The sequence below is a fragment of the Gadus chalcogrammus genome, chromosome 11 (assembly GCF_026213295.1).
Source record: "Gadus chalcogrammus isolate NIFS_2021 chromosome 11, NIFS_Gcha_1.0, whole genome shotgun sequence".
In the NCBI taxonomy this organism is placed as follows: Eukaryota; Metazoa; Chordata; class Actinopteri; order Gadiformes; family Gadidae; genus Gadus; species Gadus chalcogrammus.
The window spans coordinates 24,646,010-24,665,831 of record NC_079422.1 but is presented as its reverse complement, the minus strand read 5'-3'; the positions used below and the strand labels follow the sequence as shown (position 1 = coordinate 24,665,831).

At 47.7% G+C, this 19,822-nt stretch overlaps 2 protein-coding genes across 2 annotated transcripts in view; both read left to right on the top strand.

Moving 5' to 3' along the window:
* Positions 1–18,054, top strand: part of si:ch73-29c22.1 (kelch-like protein diablo) — a 242,530-nt gene extending 224,476 nt beyond the window's left edge. Inside the window, exons 2-9 of the mRNA XM_056602551.1 lie at positions 6,495–6,674; positions 8,154–8,305; positions 9,100–9,283; positions 10,995–11,138; positions 12,241–12,374; positions 13,663–13,874; positions 14,523–14,629; positions 16,319–18,054. Coding sequence (XP_056458526.1) covers positions 6,652–6,674; positions 8,154–8,305; positions 9,100–9,283; positions 10,995–11,138; positions 12,241–12,374; positions 13,663–13,874; positions 14,523–14,629; positions 16,319–16,376 — 1,014 coding nt within the window. The 5' untranslated portion in view covers positions 6,495–6,651 and the 3' untranslated portion in view covers positions 16,377–18,054. The remainder of the gene's footprint in view (positions 1–6,494; positions 6,675–8,153; positions 8,306–9,099; positions 9,284–10,994; positions 11,139–12,240; positions 12,375–13,662; positions 13,875–14,522; positions 14,630–16,318) is intronic.
* Positions 18,055–18,817: 763 nt separating this feature from the next.
* The window catches only part of LOC130392356 (potassium channel subfamily T member 1-like), a 12,463-nt gene continuing 11,458 nt past the window's right edge, over positions 18,818–19,822 (top strand). Inside the window, exons 1-2 of the mRNA XM_056602845.1 lie at positions 18,818–18,869; positions 19,447–19,469. Coding sequence (XP_056458820.1) covers positions 18,818–18,869; positions 19,447–19,469 — 75 coding nt within the window. The remainder of the gene's footprint in view (positions 18,870–19,446; positions 19,470–19,822) is intronic.

Here is a 19,822-nt window from a genome sequence, read left to right as displayed (position 1 = left end):
TGCCTTCTATTCTATGTTAGATTCCTTAGTAAACCCAACCCCCTCATGATCGTCAGCTATTCTCCTATCATTTTTTATCTTATTTCTTCCCTTACAGTTTATTGCCACTTGAGGGCGCAAGACGTCCATGATCCGGAATCACTCGAGCTTGTCTGTTTTCTTTCTCTTATCGTAATTATCCTCTCACCGTCTGTCTGAATATTGTACGTAGGCTGTGGAAATGTTCTCTTTTTTAAAAGCACCTCCATCTCTGTACTTGGTTAAAAGCAGAACAACATAAAGCAGTCCCAGATGGCCAATCACGTCTTACTGAACAATTAGCCCAGGCGATATTTTTATTTTATTTGAGACAGAAATATTGTATGTTAAATAAATGAGCTTTCACTCAGGTCCCTAGGAACGGGCAGGGGACAATGACGACAGTACACAACAGAAAACAACACAAACACAAAAAGAGAGAGAGAGAGAGAGAGAGAGAGAGAGAGAGAGAGAGAGAGAGAGAGAGAGAGAGAGAGAGAGAGAGAGAGAGAGAGAGAGAGAGAGAGAGAGAGAGAGAGAGAGAGAGAGAGAGAGAGAGAGAGAGAGAGAGAGAGAGAGACACACACACACACACACACACACACACACACACACACACACACACACACACACACACACACACACACACACACACACACACACACACACACACACACACACACACACACACACAGAGAGAGAGAGGCACACACATTTCCCCCCGTCATATTTGTGTCATTGCACTTAAGTAAGTGCAAAGTCCCTTTCTATTTGAAGACATGTTCATATCCTCTCCTCCTGGACCTTTCTCTCGTGTCTTGTCTTGTTGACGTGCCTTCTGAAGCCCCCCCTGGCGTCCAGCTGAACGGGGAGCTGGACACGTAACGTAGGCCTACGGTGGCTTCACATGTGATGAACACCGGCACTGACACATGGGTCACATGACCAACAAACCGCTGGTGACATTAACATAGAGTAGGGTCAACACACAGACACACACACACACACACACACACACACACATGCACATATGCATGCACGCATGCATGCGCACACAAACACACACACACATACACTCATATGCGCGCGCACACACACACACACACACACACACACACACACACACACACACACACACACACACGCATGCATGCCCACACCGGCACAGAAACAAATTTTGTTGTTCCGCCCAAAACACAGCTGGGACCCCTCTGGCCTCAACATGTGCTGCTCCACGCTGTGAGGCCGATGAGGAATCAACCAAGCCCCGCTTTCTCCACAACAACAGAGAAGCTACCGACATAAACAGATAAATAGGGTCCTCTCATGATGACTCGTTACATTAGCAGTAGTTGATGTCCTCTATGCTCAGAACAATAAACCCAGATGAGTCTGACCATGTTTGTTTTGCACGGTGAGCATCGCCAGCCACAGGCATTTTGAAATCCCTCTTCTCGATTTCTTTTATCGGACTGAAAATCGAATCATTATGTAATTCAGTTATGGTTCAGTTTCAGTCCTCTTCAGTAGTGAACTAACTGAACGTGGAAGCAAACAACTCACTCCTAAGGTAAACCGATTATGGAGTTGGATTCCGTTCCCCCTGAGCGCAGAGAGCGTGGTATTGGAGCTCTTTGGACTCCTGTGGTCCTGAAGATCCCCACCACCCCCGATGCTTCCACCACAGGAACACACCGTCCTGAGCCGAACACGAGCTGATCACGGACAAAAGCTCACCGCAAATTCCTGCAGGCCCTTCGCCTCTAAAAGCACGTCGACCGCATTCCATTCACCTCCTCCATAAAACCCGCTGATTTAAAAGACATTTTGTAGCGGCGGGTGTCGGATGGTTTGAGGAGAAGTCGCGCCATTAGAAAGGTCTCGTTAGCTCCTGAGGAAAGCTGAGTGGACGAGTGAGTCACCGTGCGCACATCCACCTCCGGCGCCTGGAACACTTAATAACACATAATTGTTGAGTGATCTGACGTCTAAAGTTGAAGACAGACCAAATTAACCCAAATGTCTGTTTGGTTTTAGTGCACTCAGTGTGGCTTTCAACACAGTAAAATGAATATCCCGCCTTGTTTACCCTGGATCGGCTGAGGTTTCGTACACTCTTCTAATGTTTCCTCCAATCCAATAATTGAACCGCACCCACCGGGCAGAACAACAAGCAGGAAGAGATTTTCAATCTATAAAACAAGTAGGCTATCATTGTGGATATGATTTAATGAGCAGGGAGATACATGATACTATAACAAAACCCACCCAGGCCACCCAAAACGCATCTTTTGAATCTTTTTCAGTTAAATAGTCATCTATCAGTCTCCGTATGCCTAAAAACCAGAAACAGGATGTTGTTGGCTTCGCCAGAATGTATCAGCCAACATAAGATTTGATAGAATTAGTTAGGCTACTGAATCGGCTTGTCAGAGAGAATTGTAAGAAACATTACACCGCAGGTTTGGAGAAAGCAAACAAGAAACGGTAGGCCTATATCTCCACCTTCGAGTGAGCTGTGGTAAATGTCAGGATTTTAATCACATGTTTGGAGCTCTGTTCAGCAGTTTTATCATGTAGCGGCTGACTAATAGGTTCTTCCCTTCCTCTATCAAAGAAACATTCAGAATTACAGGGCAGTGTGTAGCACGGCCCTGATCCAAATGATCTGGTCTCGGGGAACAAGGTTTAACAACGGTTGGAGATGCAAACTGTGGTTCCTCTCAGACCTTCAGCGGACAGGACCCTCAGATACACACCCTGACCCTCTCTGCTGCCTGGGTCAGCTGCTCCAGCCCATGAAACCAGACCCTTGGGATTTATTTTTACAAGGTCCCGGGTTTTAGTGATGTCCTTTCAGAGAGCAACCGGATTACCTTACTTCCAAGCTGCCACATATTTCTCCCGGGTGACCTTTGAAGAAGAGTAGTTAAAGTGTTCAAGTAAAGTATTTTTTGGCTCACAGGTCACAGCCACCCCAACAGGGTTATGTTGCGTAATGTATCTAACGTGGTCAGCGATAAAGTTCAGTAAAGTTGAAAACAGTCCCCTGGGTATGTCGTCCTCTGGAGAACTTCCAGGGCTTTGAGATGACGGTGGGAGATTGTCCCTTCGTTTTCTGGAGGAGAAGATGAATTCACTGGAAGCTGTGGTCTATTTATGTGTAGAAAGAGGGTTGAGAATATTATTTTTAGAGAAAGGGAATGGGGTCATTATCTTAGCTCAACACTTTTGCTGCCTCTCAAACATGGTCCCTTTGTAAAGTGCTTCATGTACATCCCTCTTGGTGATACAAAGGCCACATCTTGGGATTTATGTGTCTACAACTTGGATAAAGTTGTTTGCACCGTGTGGAAGTGATGAGCATATCCAATCTAAACTGGAGACTATGATTTTGAACCAAGCAGAGGAAGCATCCTTATTAGTGAGGCATCACAGATCTGGATTAAACCTGCCTCAACACTTCACTCCGTTAAATAAGGGCTTAAACGTTTGTTTACCCGAGCTTTTCATTAAGAATGTTTGCAGTATTCTATTTATTAGTTTTCCATGTTGTTTGACTTCGGTGATTGTCTGATTGATTAATAAAATGTGATGCTTTTTTGTTACCAAAGCACTAATGGTCCTGAGTTGGAGCGGTGACGAATGTACGAAGCAGCCTTTTCTCAGTGTGTTCTGTGTGTTTGAAGCTTCTACAATACAATACAATACAATACAATACAATACAACTTTATTAATCCCACTAGGGGCAATTAGTTTGAGCAGCTTGTATACAGACACAGTAACAATCAAACAACAAATACACATACATAACTACGGAGCATTTAGCAGTCGAATTGCAGAGGGGATGAACGACTTGGAATGGCGGTTTGTTCTGCAAGCAGGTAAAGCGTAGCGACGCACTGATGGCAACACAGAGAATTCACTTTTAAGAACATGACCAGAAGAAGCCAAAATACATGCTTCTGTTCATGAACCAGGTTTAAAACATGACTCGACTTGCTGACAGGCCCATCTCAACCCCTACCCGTATTACCGCCAATGTCAACAAGATGGCGCCTGCGGGATCGACAGTGTTTGAAATTCGAGGTTTAAATGTCAAATATGCCCCCCTAAACGCTATCATTCAAGCTCTGTTAAGTCACCCTGCAGCGCCTTCAAAAATATCTGCCCTTCCTGCTGTCACCAGTGGCGGTTTACGGAGGAGAGGAACTTCATGGCACGGATCGGATTCAGCCGGCCGGACTTTAGCGCGACACGCCTAGCGGCTGTGAATCATGGGATTGTCTTCTGCCCCGGCGGACAGCTGCAGGGCGATTAAGGTGTTCCCGGTACATGTGTGTGTGGAATGTGGGACGACTTGAGATGCAAGCATGTAAGCATTTCTTGCGTGCGTGCGTTCGTGTGCATGTGGGCGTGCATGTGTTTGTGCGTGTGTGTGTGTGTGTGTGTGCATTTTTCATGGTTCATTTCCACACTTGCCTCAAACACAAGTGTAACCTACAGAATCCCTTGAGATTTCCCTCCACAGTATTCTCATGCAAGCCTTTATCTGAGGAGACACATTTCAACACTCACTCAGAAGGAATCACAAAGACCTTCACCTCCGCTCAAACTCTCCACGTCTTCATGTCTTGTGTGTGCTTCCTGTGCTGCTTCTTATTATGTTCGCTCAGGGCCTCTCTGTATATGCCTCTGCATCATCACCAAGGCACAAAGTCACTCACTAAGCCTTCCTCTCATCACCCATCTCCCCTGCTGCTGAATTCACACTCGAGATTGTTATCAGAGTGTGATGGATGGATTGACTCCTGAATAATATACTCAGATCTCGTCCCAGCTCATGCCAAACCCGTGAGGCTGAGATGTCAAAAATATTTCCTGTTACTTGGAAGAATCTATTTTCTAACGGCTACAGGAGGAGAGGGAAAGCCGGCAGCGCTCTCCTTACCGTTTACAGCCTCTCTGAAGGTCCTGACCTGGCCAAGAGACAGCGGCCAAGGTTTAAAACGGATGCTTCTGGAAAAGTGCTTTCACTGGGGGACGACTTCTCCTACCTCCTCTACCTTCTCCTACCTTCTCCTACCTTCTCCTACCTTCTCTACCTTCTCCTACCTTCTCCTACCTTCTCCTACCTTCCCACCCACTCCTCCCAGCAGGTCCTCGTATCAGGATAATCAATCACTGGGCCGCCTGGTCTCTCTGGAGTTCCTCCTGGTTGGATCCGTCTGGAGGAACCGGCAGGACACCAGCGTGGTGTGTAGAGACCGGCGTTCTATTACTCCACAGCATATTGAACGGGCAGCGTTTAACAAACACTGCGACACAAGTGGATCTGCAGGTCAATCGATCGGATTGATATAATGGAGTAGGATAATCAGTTAGTTAGTTAGGTCGACAGACCCACAGGCAGACAGACAGACTGACAGGTAGGCAGTCAGACAGACAGACTGACAGGTAGGCAGTCAGACAGACAGACAGGCAGACAGACAGACGGACAGAAAGACAGACAGAGCGACAGGTGGGTGAATAGATGGAGGAGCCATTCGGTCATTCTGTTAGGCATGAAACTGAAATGTCAATGTCACAGCCCTGGCCTGTTATTTATGCATGTTTAGGACAGCAGGGACGACGACAGCGGATTAATTTGTCAAGAGGCAACACATCAACTTCCAACTCGACGGTGAGGACGTCTTGGGTTGCCCGAGTCACGTGATCTTTGCATAGAACGGTAGTCTTAAGGATTAGCTGGCAAGGTCAAGTTAACCTGGACCCTTCTGGAGGGAATGTGAAGCGTGCAGGGAGCGTCTGTATGTGGGCGCCTTCAAGGCCGACAGGACAGACTGCGTGTAGGATGGAGGAAGGGATCGGCCGACTTTAACAGTGTCTTCAGTAGGAAGTCCTGCTGTAGACGGGGTGCCGGGGTGCCGGGGTGCTAGGCGGCAGGGGGATGGAGGTTGAGCAGCAGGTTTTTTTTCGCTAGGCACATTTACGTTTTTACATCAGTTATTGCAACAGACATCTCCGAATGGGGTTCAGACGCTCATTGTTCATCAGGAAAAGGGGGAGCAGTTTTCTCTCGGCGGCGTCCGCCGATCGTGGAGGTGTCGCATTGGATATTGTGGGGATGGTGGAGGCTCTCAGCTGATTATGGTCTAGACTCAGGGTGAAAAGAGCCATTGATTATGCCTCTCTGTGTCTGGAAATGATGATGGAGTGAGTGCACCCACTCGAGAGCGCACTGTTGAACAGAGTCAAATGAGTCAAATGATTGCGCTGCGAGGTCCTGTCGTGACTGTATCTGGAGGATCAGCTGCCTCAGGGGGCGGCCTGGGTTCCCCCAAGGGAAGGGGGGCTGTGTCTGCTACATAGCCAGCAGGGTGGGGTGGTGGACGGGGGGGGGGTGGTGGGGGGGGGGGGGGGGTTGGACTTGAAGTTCAAGAGGCAGGGAGTGGGATTTCCCTGGCAGCAGAGAGGTGTGTGGCAGCTAGTCTACGAGGATCCATCCACAGCCATTCAGGGGCGATAGATCAGAGAGCCAGAGACGGGCCAGGAGGGTTTACCAGGCACAGGGGCGTCAAGGTCTTCAAACCCATCCAGACAGGAGTAGACTGAGAGCTGAGGAGACCAGATATGGGCCTGGCTAATGAACAAGGGTAATTGGCATTCAGATGTGCTGTTGGCATTACGGCTGTTGTATGCTTATCGTTAAAGAATGCTTTGCTGTGTTGAGTTTATTTTCTAATCTTGCCCTAAAAAACTAAGTTATATTGGCCTTTTCTGGATGTTGTACTCGGAAGCTTGGAATTCTTTTTAGGAATTAAGATAGTGCAACGTAACATGTTTGATTGGCATTTGCCTGTCTTATCCAGAATGAGACGAGTTGTTTGATTCAAAATTCACAATTGAATTGGATTTGCGTTCCCAATGGTAGCTTATTCAAAGCCAGTAACAACACAAGACTGCAAGACTGCAATTAGTTTACAAACTCTCAGATATTGTCAACACTATCTTCTGCACTGTGATTATTATGCTATTTCAATTTAAATTAATTGTATCTTGTTGGAAAGATTCACTTGGAGCCTTCGATTGTAAGCATGAGAAGATCACCAGTAAACGTCCTAATATTTATTCTTTCCAAACATCACTCAGAACTCACCTTCTTAAAGTGCCTTCTAACAATCTATCTCTCCTCTCCTCTCTGACCCTCTATCATCTAACCCTCCTCTTTGTCCCTCCATCATCTAACCCTCCTCTCTGACCCTCTATCATCTAACCCTCCTCTCTGCCCCTCTATCATCTAACCCTCCTCTCTGTCCCTCAGTCATCTAACCCTCCTCTCTGTCCCTCTATCATCTAACCCTCCTCTCTGTCCCTCTATCATCTAACCCTCCTCTCTGCCCCTCTATCATCTAACCCTCCTCTCTGTCCCTCAGTCATCTAACCCTCCTCTCTGTCCCTCTATCATCTAACCCTCCTCTCTGTCCCTCTATCATCTAACCCTCCTCTCTGCCCCTCTATCATCTAACCCTCCTCTCTGTCCCTCAGTCATCGAACCCTCCTCTCTGTCCCTCTATCATCTAACCCTCCTCTCTGTCCCTCTATCATCTAACCCTCCTCTCTGCCCCTCTATCATCTAACACTCCTCTCTGCCCCTCTATCATCTAACCCTCCTCTCTGACCCTCTATCATCTAACCCTCCTCTCTGACCCTCTATCATCTAACCCTCCTCTCTGTCCCTCCATCATCCAACCCTCCTCTCTGTCCCTTTATTATCTAACCCTCCTCTTTGACCCTCTATCATCTAAGCCTCCTCTCTGACCCTCTATCATCTAACACTCCTCTCTGACCCTCTATCATCTAACCCTCCTCTCTGACCCTCTATCATCTAACCCTCCTCTCTGACCCTCTATCATCTAACCCTCCTCTCTGACCCTCTAACAGCTAACCCTCCTCTCTAATCCTCTATCATCTAACCCTCCTCTCTGACCCTCTATCATCTAACCCTCCTCTCTGTCCCTCTATCATCTAACTCTCCTCTCTGTTCCTCTAACAGCTAACCCTCCTCTCTGTTCCTCAAACAGCTAACTCTCTAATATTGTTAAGTAAATTTAGCCGATGATGTCGTCCTCCAGGAACTCCCTCGAGGAGCCAGAGTCGCGTCACATGCTCATCAAAGGGCCGGGGGCCCCTCCCCCCAAGAAGGAGCGACCGGGGCCCCTGGCACTGCGCAGGCAGCACTGCAAGGTGGCCCCCAGAGACGTCTTCACTGACACCATGTTGGCAGGTCGGTCCCCAGTCCCTGAGCCAGACCTGGCCCCTGGTTTACCATTTATTAATTTTGTTTGCATGATTTCACAGGACATTCAAAATCCAACACACATTGACCTAACATAAGCACACACATTTATTTATTAATATCATTCCCAGCTAAATATATAAGCCTATTGCAGGAACGCACACAAGAACACACTCAGGCGAACAGGGTTAAAACCCTGACTTTGAACGCTAATTGAAAAGGGAGGACTTTGGATAAAGCCACATGAAGCAAACAGAAGGCAGCGGGGGATATGTGGTGTTGGAGTGGCGATCGCCAGCGCTCCTGTCTGAGCACTCTGGACACTCAGTACGTTGTGTCAGTGACACATCCATAAATGATCCTCTCTCGGTGGTATTTCTGTGAAGTGTGGCTCATATTGTCTCAGACGCAGAGCTGCTGCTAATGGCTGCCTGGGCGACCTTGTGTGAATATCGGTGCCAGCACAGAGAGCCATCTAAGTAGTCTCTCGAACATCTATCAGCAGCTTCTCCTTTTGGCATTGACTCCGAGTCCAATCTCGCAATGAGGAGGAGAAATAAACCCATTCCATTTTCCCTGACGCAAATTATGTCTAATAATAAACAGAAATCGCGAAACGAAACATAAACAGCTACTAACTCCATCCATACACGCCCTAAAGTTAACCATCCTTAGTCCTAAATGGGCTCGGGAAGGGAGAACGAAATCACACAAAAGAGTGTGCGTTGACAGTGAAACATTTGTGAAGACATTTGTGTTTCCTCGTCTTTCTCTCCTCAAAGTGGGCGGCTGGACTCAGGACGAGCCGTCGTGTCCGGTGGAACAGTTCTGTCCGGAGTACAACGAGTGGAGGGTGGCGGCACCCATGGTCAATCGCCGTGGCAACGCGGCAGTGGGAACCCTGGACGGCAAGGTGTACACAGCCGGAGGACAGGACAGCATCCGTTGCTACGCCAACGTGGAGAGGTAGATCGTCGTCGTTTTTCCTTGCTACAATTTCTTTCCCACTTTCAGTTTTTTTTTAACTATTTGAATTAAATTCCCTGCATTAATATTTAATCATTGCGTATTTCCTTTGAAGTATAATCCTTTAAATGCAAAGCTTTCCCGTTTCCTTGAATCTCAGAATATTTTAATTCTAAACAAATGTCTTGTCCTTAAATAATCCCAACTTCAAACAGGATTTTTAGGACAGGGTGAAAATAAACGTTTTGATTGTGAGCTTTGTGATGTACCCATTTGAGTTTAGAGTTAATTATCATTCATCCAACACTGCCGAAAAACAAATTCATACGTGTGCGTGCGTGTGTGTGTGTGTGTGTGTGTGTGTGTGTGTGTGTGTGTGTGTGTGTGTGTGTGTGTGTGTGTGTGTGTGTGTGTGTGTGTGTGTGTGTGTGTGTGTGTGTGTGCGTGCGTGCGTGCGTGCGTGCGTGAATGTGTTAGAGAGTGCAAGTGTGCGTGTGTGTGTCTTGCAGTTGGAAACACTCTGATATTTTCAACAACTGGTGTAGACGTGCATGCACCATGTGGTGACTCTAGCTGAGTGCCGGCAACCACGCAAAAAACACTATCCATAGCCTCTGTCTTATGAGATACAACTAACACTATCTGCAGCCTCTGTCTTATGACATACAACCAACTCTATCTGTAGCCTCTGTTTTGTGGGATAATACTAACACTATCTTTAGCCTCTGTCTTTTGGGGAACAGCAACACTATCTGGGGCCTCCATCTTCTGGGGAACAGCTGTGTGTTGTTAACCTCAACATATAAGATTCATCTCCGGAGAGAAATATGGCCCTCAGTTGTTGCACAACTGAGATACAAATTCCAGAGGCATCGTTTTATTCACTTTGTCTATTTTCTTTTTTTCTTTTGATCGCTCCCATCATGATGGTTAACCAGATTCCCAAGCTTTCCCTTATCATCAATCTTGAGACTGCTAACCCCACATTAAGAATTGTGAACACAGAGAGACACTGAAATACACCAACATTCTACAATCCCTTGGCCCGCCACCAGGTGTCACTGTTCAGCAACAAACCTGACCCACTGGAATTGGGCCGGCTGATAATATTTCCCCCAGAGCTCTCTCTCCAGTCACAGTGGACGAGTTAGTGTTGGAGCTGACTCACGTCTCTGAGTGGTGGAAACACTTGACGTTGAACACGACCTCCCACTGAATTTGGGAAGCAAAGGAAAATGACACAGAGATGTTTATGGCCGTTCAAGAGCCACATTTTTCTGACACAGGCACACACACGCACCCACGCACGCATGAACGTGCACCCACACAGGCACACACACACACACACACACACACACACACACACACACACACACACACACACACACACACACACACACACACACACACACACACACACACACACACACACAGGCAGGCAGGCACACACAAAAGCACACACACACACACACACACACACACACACACAGCTACACACACACACACACACACACACACACACACACACACACACACACACACACACACACACACACCACACTGAGGAACGGGTGCAACACACAGGATTTTATCACTTGCTGCATCAAAAGTGACACGGCCCTAAAACACAAAGTACAACTAGGATGACATCCCGGGTGTCGGTTGAAGTCAAGTTGGACTCGCGGCAGCCATCCCTCTCTCTCCCTCTCAGGTACGACCCACACACGGATGTCTGGAGTGTAGAAATAGCCCCACTGAGCAGCCCCCGCACAGGAGTCTGTCTGCTGGAGACGGATGGATACCTGTACGCCATCGGAGGCTGGGACGGCATCACTGCCAGCAGCGCCGTGGAGAGGTACACAGCCGAACGCAAGCTGCTCTGACTCAACGTATCCCGCCGTACGTGGGCCAGCGGAGAGCCGCGCGGGCTCCGTTCTGATCCCAGCCTCTCAATCCGTTCAAAGTGCTGCCTGTTCCATCTCCCTGAGAACGTTGTCTTTTCAGATATCGATCGAGTATACATCGTCCCAGAACTTATCTTACATTTACATTTTACATTCAGGGCATTTAGCAGACGCTTTTATCCAAAGCGACGTACAACAAGTACATTTGTCAGAAGAAAGAGATCAACAATATATCTGTGTCGGTATAGTGAGGATGTTCATAGAACCAAGTGCCAAGCACTAACAGTCACTAGGTTAACCCATTCCCCGTAGACTACAAAGATAGCAAGGATTTACTACACAATGCTAAGTACAATATTTTTGTGGCAAGGACCTTTCTGCTCATCTGTATTCAATGTGGATTTCTTGTATTTGAATGCGCCCCTCCCTCCTCCTCCTCATCCTCCTCCTCCTCGTCCTCCTCCTCCTCCTCACCTCCTCCTCCTCCTTCTCCTCCTCCTACTCCTCCTCCTCTTCCTCATCTTCCTCCTCCTCCTCCTCCTCCTCCTCCTCTTCCTCCTCCTCCTCCTCCTCCTCCTCCTCCTCCTCCTCCTCCTCCTCCTCCTCACCTCCTCCTCCTCCTCCTCCTCCTCCTCCTCCTCCTCCTCCTCCTCCTCCTCCTCCTCCTCCTCTTCCTCCTCCTCCTCCTCCTCCTCCTCCTCCTCCTCCTCCTCCTCCTCCTCCTCCTCACCTCCTCCTCCTCTTCCTCTTCCTCCTCCTCCTCCTCTGTCCTCTTATTCATGTTCCCCTGCTTTTTATTAGTTTTATTAGTCGAATGCGCCCCTCCCTCCTCCTCCTCCTCATCTTCCTCCTCCTCCTCCTCCTCCTCCTCCTCCTCCTCCTCCTCTTCCTCCTCCTCCTCCTCCTCCTCCTCCTCCTCCTCACCTCCTCCTCCTCTTCCTCTTCCTCCTCCTCCTCCTCTGTCCTCTTGTTCATGTTCCCCTGCTTTTTATTAGTTACGGTGCAGCAACAATAAAGTGTGATTATCAGTATTGTTTTGATCCCGCCCCCCAGGTACGACCCGGTGCTGAACTCCTGGAGCAGACAGGCCCCCATGAGGACCAGGCGCTCCCACTCCGGGGCCGTCCTGCTGGGGGGGCACCTCTACGTCATGGGGGGCCGTGATGGAGATACAGTCCTGAACTCAGGTGAGACCCCACCAGGCACCAGAGGAGGGTCGCCTGTAGGGTGGGGGTCCCCTGCACGTCATGGGGGGTAGTGACGTAAAAGCGACTTGCAATAAGGACATTTGTCAGAAGAAGGAGAAACAGCAACATATCGCTGGTGGTACAGTAAGGACCAAGGGCCAAGCACTAACAATCTCTAGGTTAAACCATTGTGAGACCCCCCCAGAGATCCATTTCCTGATTGGGATCCCCACCACAGAGTCCGCTCTGTCTTTCCTGAGGCTGGGAGTTTAGTTTTTTTTTTTTTTTTTTTTAATAGTATGTTTCAAATTCTTGGAAACATGTTATCTTTATTGTATAAATAGTACGGTGTAGTGGTTGATTTTGACGATCTTACTGGTAGAGATGAGTAAACATTGAAAAATGGATTCCTACAAACTGACGTACTTCTGGGAAGTTTATGTTATGCTTGGATTAAATATAGAATACACACACCGCTAACGGGCAGTGTGTATTCTATATTTATGAACTCACACACGCAGAGGCATTCTTGAACAAACTTTCCCCTGCCAAAGTAAAGAGAGCAAGCCAATTCTCATGTCTATTTCTGTCTGTGAGAAAGGGACCGCTTCGATGATTCCCAAGCTCCCAGGTCAATCTCTTTATCTGACCTGTCAATCACAATACTGTCTGTGCCTCTCTCATTCACTCTCTTTGTAGATGTGGTCTATGTTTTAATCAATGCCACAAACCTTTATTGCAAAATATCATATTGTGTTGAACTATAAGTGGTGGGCCACCATGCTAAAGGTGGAAACGTGTGTTCATCACACCTAGGGCCAAATATCGAAAAAATTATGATAACATGTGTCATGTTAACTTCAGCCTTTTCAATAAACTGAGACTAATCTAATTTCACGACTTGAAGACGTGCAAGGAGAGAACCTTATTAAAATAACCTTGTCTGACCATCCATGTGTAATGGTTTGGATATTAGGCCCTAGGTGCTGCTGTTTGGGTCGGCTTAGCTCAGGAGGTAGAGGGCGTGAATCTGTAACCTGAAGGTCCGCCGGTTCGATCCCCGGCTCCTCCGAGCCGAGTGTCGAGGTCTCCCTGAGCAAGGCACCTCTCCCTCACTGCTCCCGACGCGCTGGCAGTCGCCTTGAGTGGGTGACTCGGCCGTCGGTGTGTGAACGGGTGAATGTTAGGCAACACGGTAAAGCACTTTGAGTGGCCACTGGTAGGAAAAGCGCGGTAGTATAAATGCAGTTCCATTTACCGTTTGGTGCTTCCCTCGTCGCCGTCCCAGTGGAGCGCTACTGCCCTGAGGAGGGGTCCTGGTCCCCCTGCCCCCCCATGAGGAGTGCCCGGGAGGGGGCGGGCTGCACCGCCTACCTGGGCCAGCTGTACGTGGCGGGGGGCCGGGACGAGCTGCGGCTGGACCTCAGCGCCGTGGAGCGCTACGACCCCGACACCAGGAGGTGGAGCCCCGTGAAGCACATGACCTGCAAGAGGAACCAGGTAGTGCACCTGAGGAACCGCATGACCTCATGACCTCTCATGACCTCATGACCTCATGACCTCCTGGTCCTTGTGTTTTACTACTTGTACTTATATACTACGACTTAAACTTATATATTATGCATTCCTTATGCAATTATTTATACTTATAATAATAATAATTCATTTTATTTGAGGGCGCCTTTCAAAGCACCCAAGGTCACCTTACAGGGCAGTTTAAAAACAGAAAACATAATCAACAATCATGAAATCATAAACACTTATATACTGTGTATACTAATATCTGTATATTGTAATCATATATTATACTGATTATAAAAAAAATTATATTGCCAGATTTATTATACATTCCTTAAATAATAATTTATACTTATATACTATGTATACCCATATATATATATATATATATATATATATATATATATATATATATATTATAATCATATATTATATACATTATATATATATTGCCACATATTGTTATACTTCTAATATATTTTAGTACTATACTATCCTTTATTAACACCTAAATAAGCAATGCATGTTGTCATGTATCTGCAGCAATCCTACTCCGAAAAAAAATAAAATAATAATAAAATAAAAGCTGGAGGTACATTCAGACGGTGAGCTGTCAGGTGCTTTCCCCAGGCGTCGCTGGTGGTCTTCAACGGAGCCCTGCTGGCGGCTGGGGGGTCCGACGGCGTGGTCCACCTGAAGAGCGTGGAGGTGTACAACCCCGAGAGCAACACGTGGAGGTAGGAGCCCCCAGACCGAGCCCTGAACCGTCCTCTACCATGGGGTTAGCGATGGTCCAAAGGCTCTGAACCATCAGCTACCATGGGGTTAGCGATGGTCCAAACGCTCTTAACCGTCATCTAACCATCATACAATAAGTGTCTACATTAAGTGCCAGAACTTACAACATACAATAACTGCGTAAATTAAGTGCCAGGACGTAGGCCTACAACAACATAATAAATGTGTACACTAAGTCCCAGGACGTACAACATACAATAAGAGCTTACAGTAAGTGCCAGGACGTACAACATAAAACAAGTGCATGTGAGGGGTGGGGGGGGGGGGGTCTGGGGAAACTCTGAACAAGTGAGTCTTGAGTCGTCTGTGACTAACACTGAGCCGCCATCACTGCTGTTGATTATGCACCGTCAAACCGTTTCGTTAGAGGAACGGCGCCTCCCACTGAGTAGCCCATAGATGTTGGAGATGTCGTTTATTGACAGTTTATTCCGTGTCGGATGGAGATGTCCCATCAGGTGTCATCGCGGATGCTTGTGATTAAGTCTCCTGTCCTGCGGCCGTGGGGTTTGAGGGACAGGCGAGGTGTGCTGAGCAGCAAGTTGTTGTTTGCATGAGTCAGATTGGTTTATTTAAACCTGACACCTAGACACCATAATGCCCGTTTATTACCCAAACAACATTAAGTGGATAGCCTACAAAGCACTCGGCCCCGCTCCTCTATACAACGAGACGGTTTGACAGCGCGTGACCTATCAGCAGTGACGATCACGACTCGGTGCGTTAGTCACAGAGCTCCTGTCTGCACAGCGCACGAGGAGAAGGAATGCGACGCTGCATGTCTTCATATTTACATTTACATTTAGGGGATTTTTTCGGACTGCTTTTATCAAAAGACAAATTAATGGTGGATTCAATGATTCGTTTCCGTGACCCAGTTCGCGTGATTCAGTTCGCCAGGAGGAGTCGTTCGCGAATCGTTCGTTCGTTCGTTCGTTCAGTCGAGTTTCCGGTAGCACTAGCTCCACTGAGTCTGACTGACTCAGCTGAGAACCGTGCAATGGGGTCCATTCCATGATGCGATTTACCGCTACCGGAAACCAGGCTGAACGAACATACGATTCGTGAACGACTCCTCCCAGTTCAGTCGAGTTTCCGGTGAAACGATTCATCGGAAACTCGACTGAACGTGGAGGAGTCGTTCGCGATTCAGCCTAGTTTCCGGTAACGGTGAACGTGAATCGCATCATGGAATGCACGCCATTGCACGGTTTTCAGTTGAGTCAGTGGAGTTAGTGCTACCGGAAACTCGTACGTTCGTTCAGTCGAGTTTCCGGTGAATCGAATGGTGAACGAGACGACCGAATGAACGAGAGAGACGAACCGGTTCACTTCGTTCGCCCTTAAGACTCGGTCATTCGAACCGGTTCGCGGACGAACGAGCCAACCGACGGCGGTGTGTCAACCACGCAGGGCGACAGGCAGCTCGTCGGGAGCAGTCAGGGTGAGGTGCCTCGCTCAGGGACACACCTCGACACTCTGCTAGGAGGAGCCGGGGATCGAACTACCAGTTCGGTTACCAGTCAACCCGCTCTACCTTCTGAGCTACTGTGTCTCCCCTCTGTCGCCCATCCATCGTTTCCTCGCAGACTAACCCCCCCCCCCCCCCCCCCCGTGCTGTTCCCCAGGCACCATGGGAGCATGAGGAGCAAGCACCCCGGGGGGGCACTGGTCGTCCTGTCCTGAGGGCTTGGGGGACCTGAACCCCACCCCCTGGTCCAGAGCTCTGCAGGTCTACAGCGCGCCCTGGGTGGACCCTCGTCTGGCTCCACCGCCCACATGTGGGGCTGTCGGTGTTGAAAGTTCTTTAGCAGAAGAGGCCGGGTCTTGTCCTAACTAGCTTTGTTGTATACGGGGAATGGGTTAACCTAGTGATTGTTAGTGCTTGGCACTTGGGTCTATGAACATCCTTACTGTACCGACAGAGATATATTGTTGTTTCTCTTTCTTCTGACAAATGTAGTTATTGTAAGTCGCTTTGTATAAAAGCGACTTACAATAACTACATTTGACTAAATGCCCTAATTATAAATGTCAATGCCTGCAAACAAACACATTTTTTTCCACCATTTGTTTATTCATCTGCATGTTGTGTATTGTATAAATGTATTCATCTCTTGTTGACGTTCTCTATGTGTGGACAAAGATCATATAAAGATATCATATCATTATAAATGGTTATATATACAGTACCAAACAAGTGAAGTAGGATCTGATGATGGGAGTAATAAGTTAAGGCACAAAAAGTAATATTTTATTTTATTTTATTTAAATCTTTGGAAAAATGAATGTATTCAAAGTTTTGGTGAAAAAAGATGCCAGAAGGGCTGGAGGCCAGGATTAAGAAAGCAATGCAGAAGTGTAGTTTAGAGTTGATGGAAACACGCACACACACGCACGCACACACACACACACACACACACACACACACACACACACACACACACACACACACACACACACACACACACACACACACACACACACACACACACACACACACACACACACACAAACACACACTCACACACGATAAAACAGACACGAATAGACTTACACGACCATGCACACGTTCAAGAAATTATGTATTTGTGTTCACCTTAAGTCTTTCATGTGAAACCACGTCCGTCATGATGACAGCATCTCGACATGCAAAACATTGCAGGCAACGAACGAATAATTGACGTGGAGGGGGAAAGCAGTCGGAGGAGGGGGGAGTCGAGACGAGGGACTAATAAAGGACTGAAATCATGGGAAAGCGCAAGTGGCGGTGTGGGCTCTGAAGTGATGACGCTGATCCGTGTGCCGTTGGAAGCTGCTGCTGCCGCTGCTGCTGCTGCGAGTGGAAGCCGAGCTGGAGGAAGCGGCTGAAGATGCTCCAGTGACATCAGACTCCTCGCTGAACGGACCTGCTGCCGGCGTAGGAGACAGCGTTTTCCCATCCACCACTATGAATATATATTTTAATTTACGTGGACAGTTTGCAAGGCAAATAGCAGAAGACAGAGTGACCCAAGGTATGTAGGAATGGAAAAACTGACCGGAGGCGATTGCTTCGTTGCTGTTCTCAGAGGGGGGATCAATATATTGACTCTCGCCTTTTGACAGGCGTTATGATGGATTGTGATCATTTGTTTTTAGATCAGGTTATAAAAAATAAATGTAACCCTACAGCTGTTTACGATCTGGAACTATAATCGAATGATAATTAAAAAAATAATAGTAATCTGTTGAAGAAATCAGTCTGGCAGCTGTAAGTCCTTGATTCCATGCTGAACTTCCATTATGTCGCCTGTATCTCGTTTGGATTAACTGAGGAGTCTTTCATGTGAGGTTCTTGGAGCAGATAGGTGCTCTTCCAATGTGTGATGCGCAACTTTGTTATGAAATAAAGTATTATTTAATAATTACATAAGTAAAAATGTACTCTTTTTTCAAAGCGTTCACAAAATAACGATTACAATCTTTCACCCAAGCACCAGTCTCTATCCTCCAGTTAGAATTAGTCTACTAATAGTAGGCTACTAATCAAATTAGATGGTTTGTAGCCTTCGGTGAAGAGGTAACACGTGCAGTACCCAGGCTTTCCACTAGATGGCGCGGGAGGGGGAGCGCCTCGTCCCCTGAACGTCTCGCGCGCGCCGGGAGAGCAGACAAGATGCTGATGCTGCTGATGCTGCTGACACAAGCAAAGCAAAACAAAACATCTCTCCACGGATCAAAGCATTGGCTCTTTGTAGGTTAACCGGAGAAGAAAATAACAAGGAGATGCCAGGTTGTTTTTCAGTCAACTTAAAAATAGATCTACCTTAAGAGAGAGAGAGTGAGCGAGTGAGAGAGAGAGAGATACAGCGTGAGTGCTTTGGAGCCTTGGACCGTTTCTCCAAATGCGATTATCGTCGTTGCTGGGTTTCTCTGTGGTAACAAGGAGGCTGCTGGGTTAGGACTTCCTACTTTACCCCAAGCACACCCAAGGGTCGCATCATCATCTGTGATCATTTCCCGCCCCGTCGTTTCTTAATGATTATGATGGCTCTCGCGAAGAAGTCTTCATCGGAAGCGCGCTCGGTCACATAGCGTCTCCTTGTGATGCGTGGACGATGCGCCTCGGATGTCCCTGACCCGGCATGGTGCTGACGGTGATGATGGCACTCGGGTCCCGAGCAGACCCCGAGCCAGGTAACGAGTCCTTCGGGGGGGCTGGAGCCCGAGCCGGCAGGAGTAACTTGATTAAACAGTTGTGGTCGACCTGGATACGCTGTTGGGTTGCATTGAAAATGGGAATAATTGCATGTTGGTTATGTAAATGGTTAGTTAAGGTCAGATTATGCATTCAATCGCAGTTCTTTTTTTTTCCTCAGGCCTAAGGATTCATTCGGAGGCTGCAAACTTGTTATTTAATACTTTTTTTTGTTGCATGTGCAGTCTTGCATGTAGCCTACGAGAAGATGTTTTGCATCACGCAGGCGCGTTTTGCATCACTTTTATCCTCGATTTGAATCGTGTGAGTCCGTCTAATAACTTGCCTGTACCCGGGTGTGCAGGTGCCTGTTGTTTTTGTTGTATTTGCATCCGAGGCCTACACGAGTGTGCGACGTGCTTAAAGGGTACGAACCCTGAACAATCAGGCACGTGAATCCAAACCTTAATAGCGCTGGTTGATTCCTCTATAGCTCCTATTTCTGACGTAGTCTCCGTCTTCTGGGGCAACTTTGCGAAAGTTTGGTGACTCGTTCTGTGTTCGTTCACCGTGAAGCTCTGGAGGCGCAGGATGGGGGTGTTTGTGTTTCACTGGGGAATGAAAAGTAGTCTATACATACTGTCCGCTGTCATAATGCTGCTGCTCACTGCTATTATTAAATACTCTCCCCCCCTCTCACCTCATCCACTACCTCTCTCCCGCTTCCCTCATGGGTACTGTCTCCCCCGAGCACTCCTCTTCTCTCATAGTTCTCTCTCTCTCTCTCTCTCTCTCCCCCCCCCTCTCTCTCTCTCTCTCCCCCCCCTATCTCTCTCTCTCTCTCTCTCTCTCTCTCTCTCTCTCTCTCTCTCTCTCTCTCTATCTCTCCTACTCTCTCTCTCTCCCTCTCTCTCTCTCTCTCTCTCTCTCTCTCTCTCTCTCTCTCTCCTCT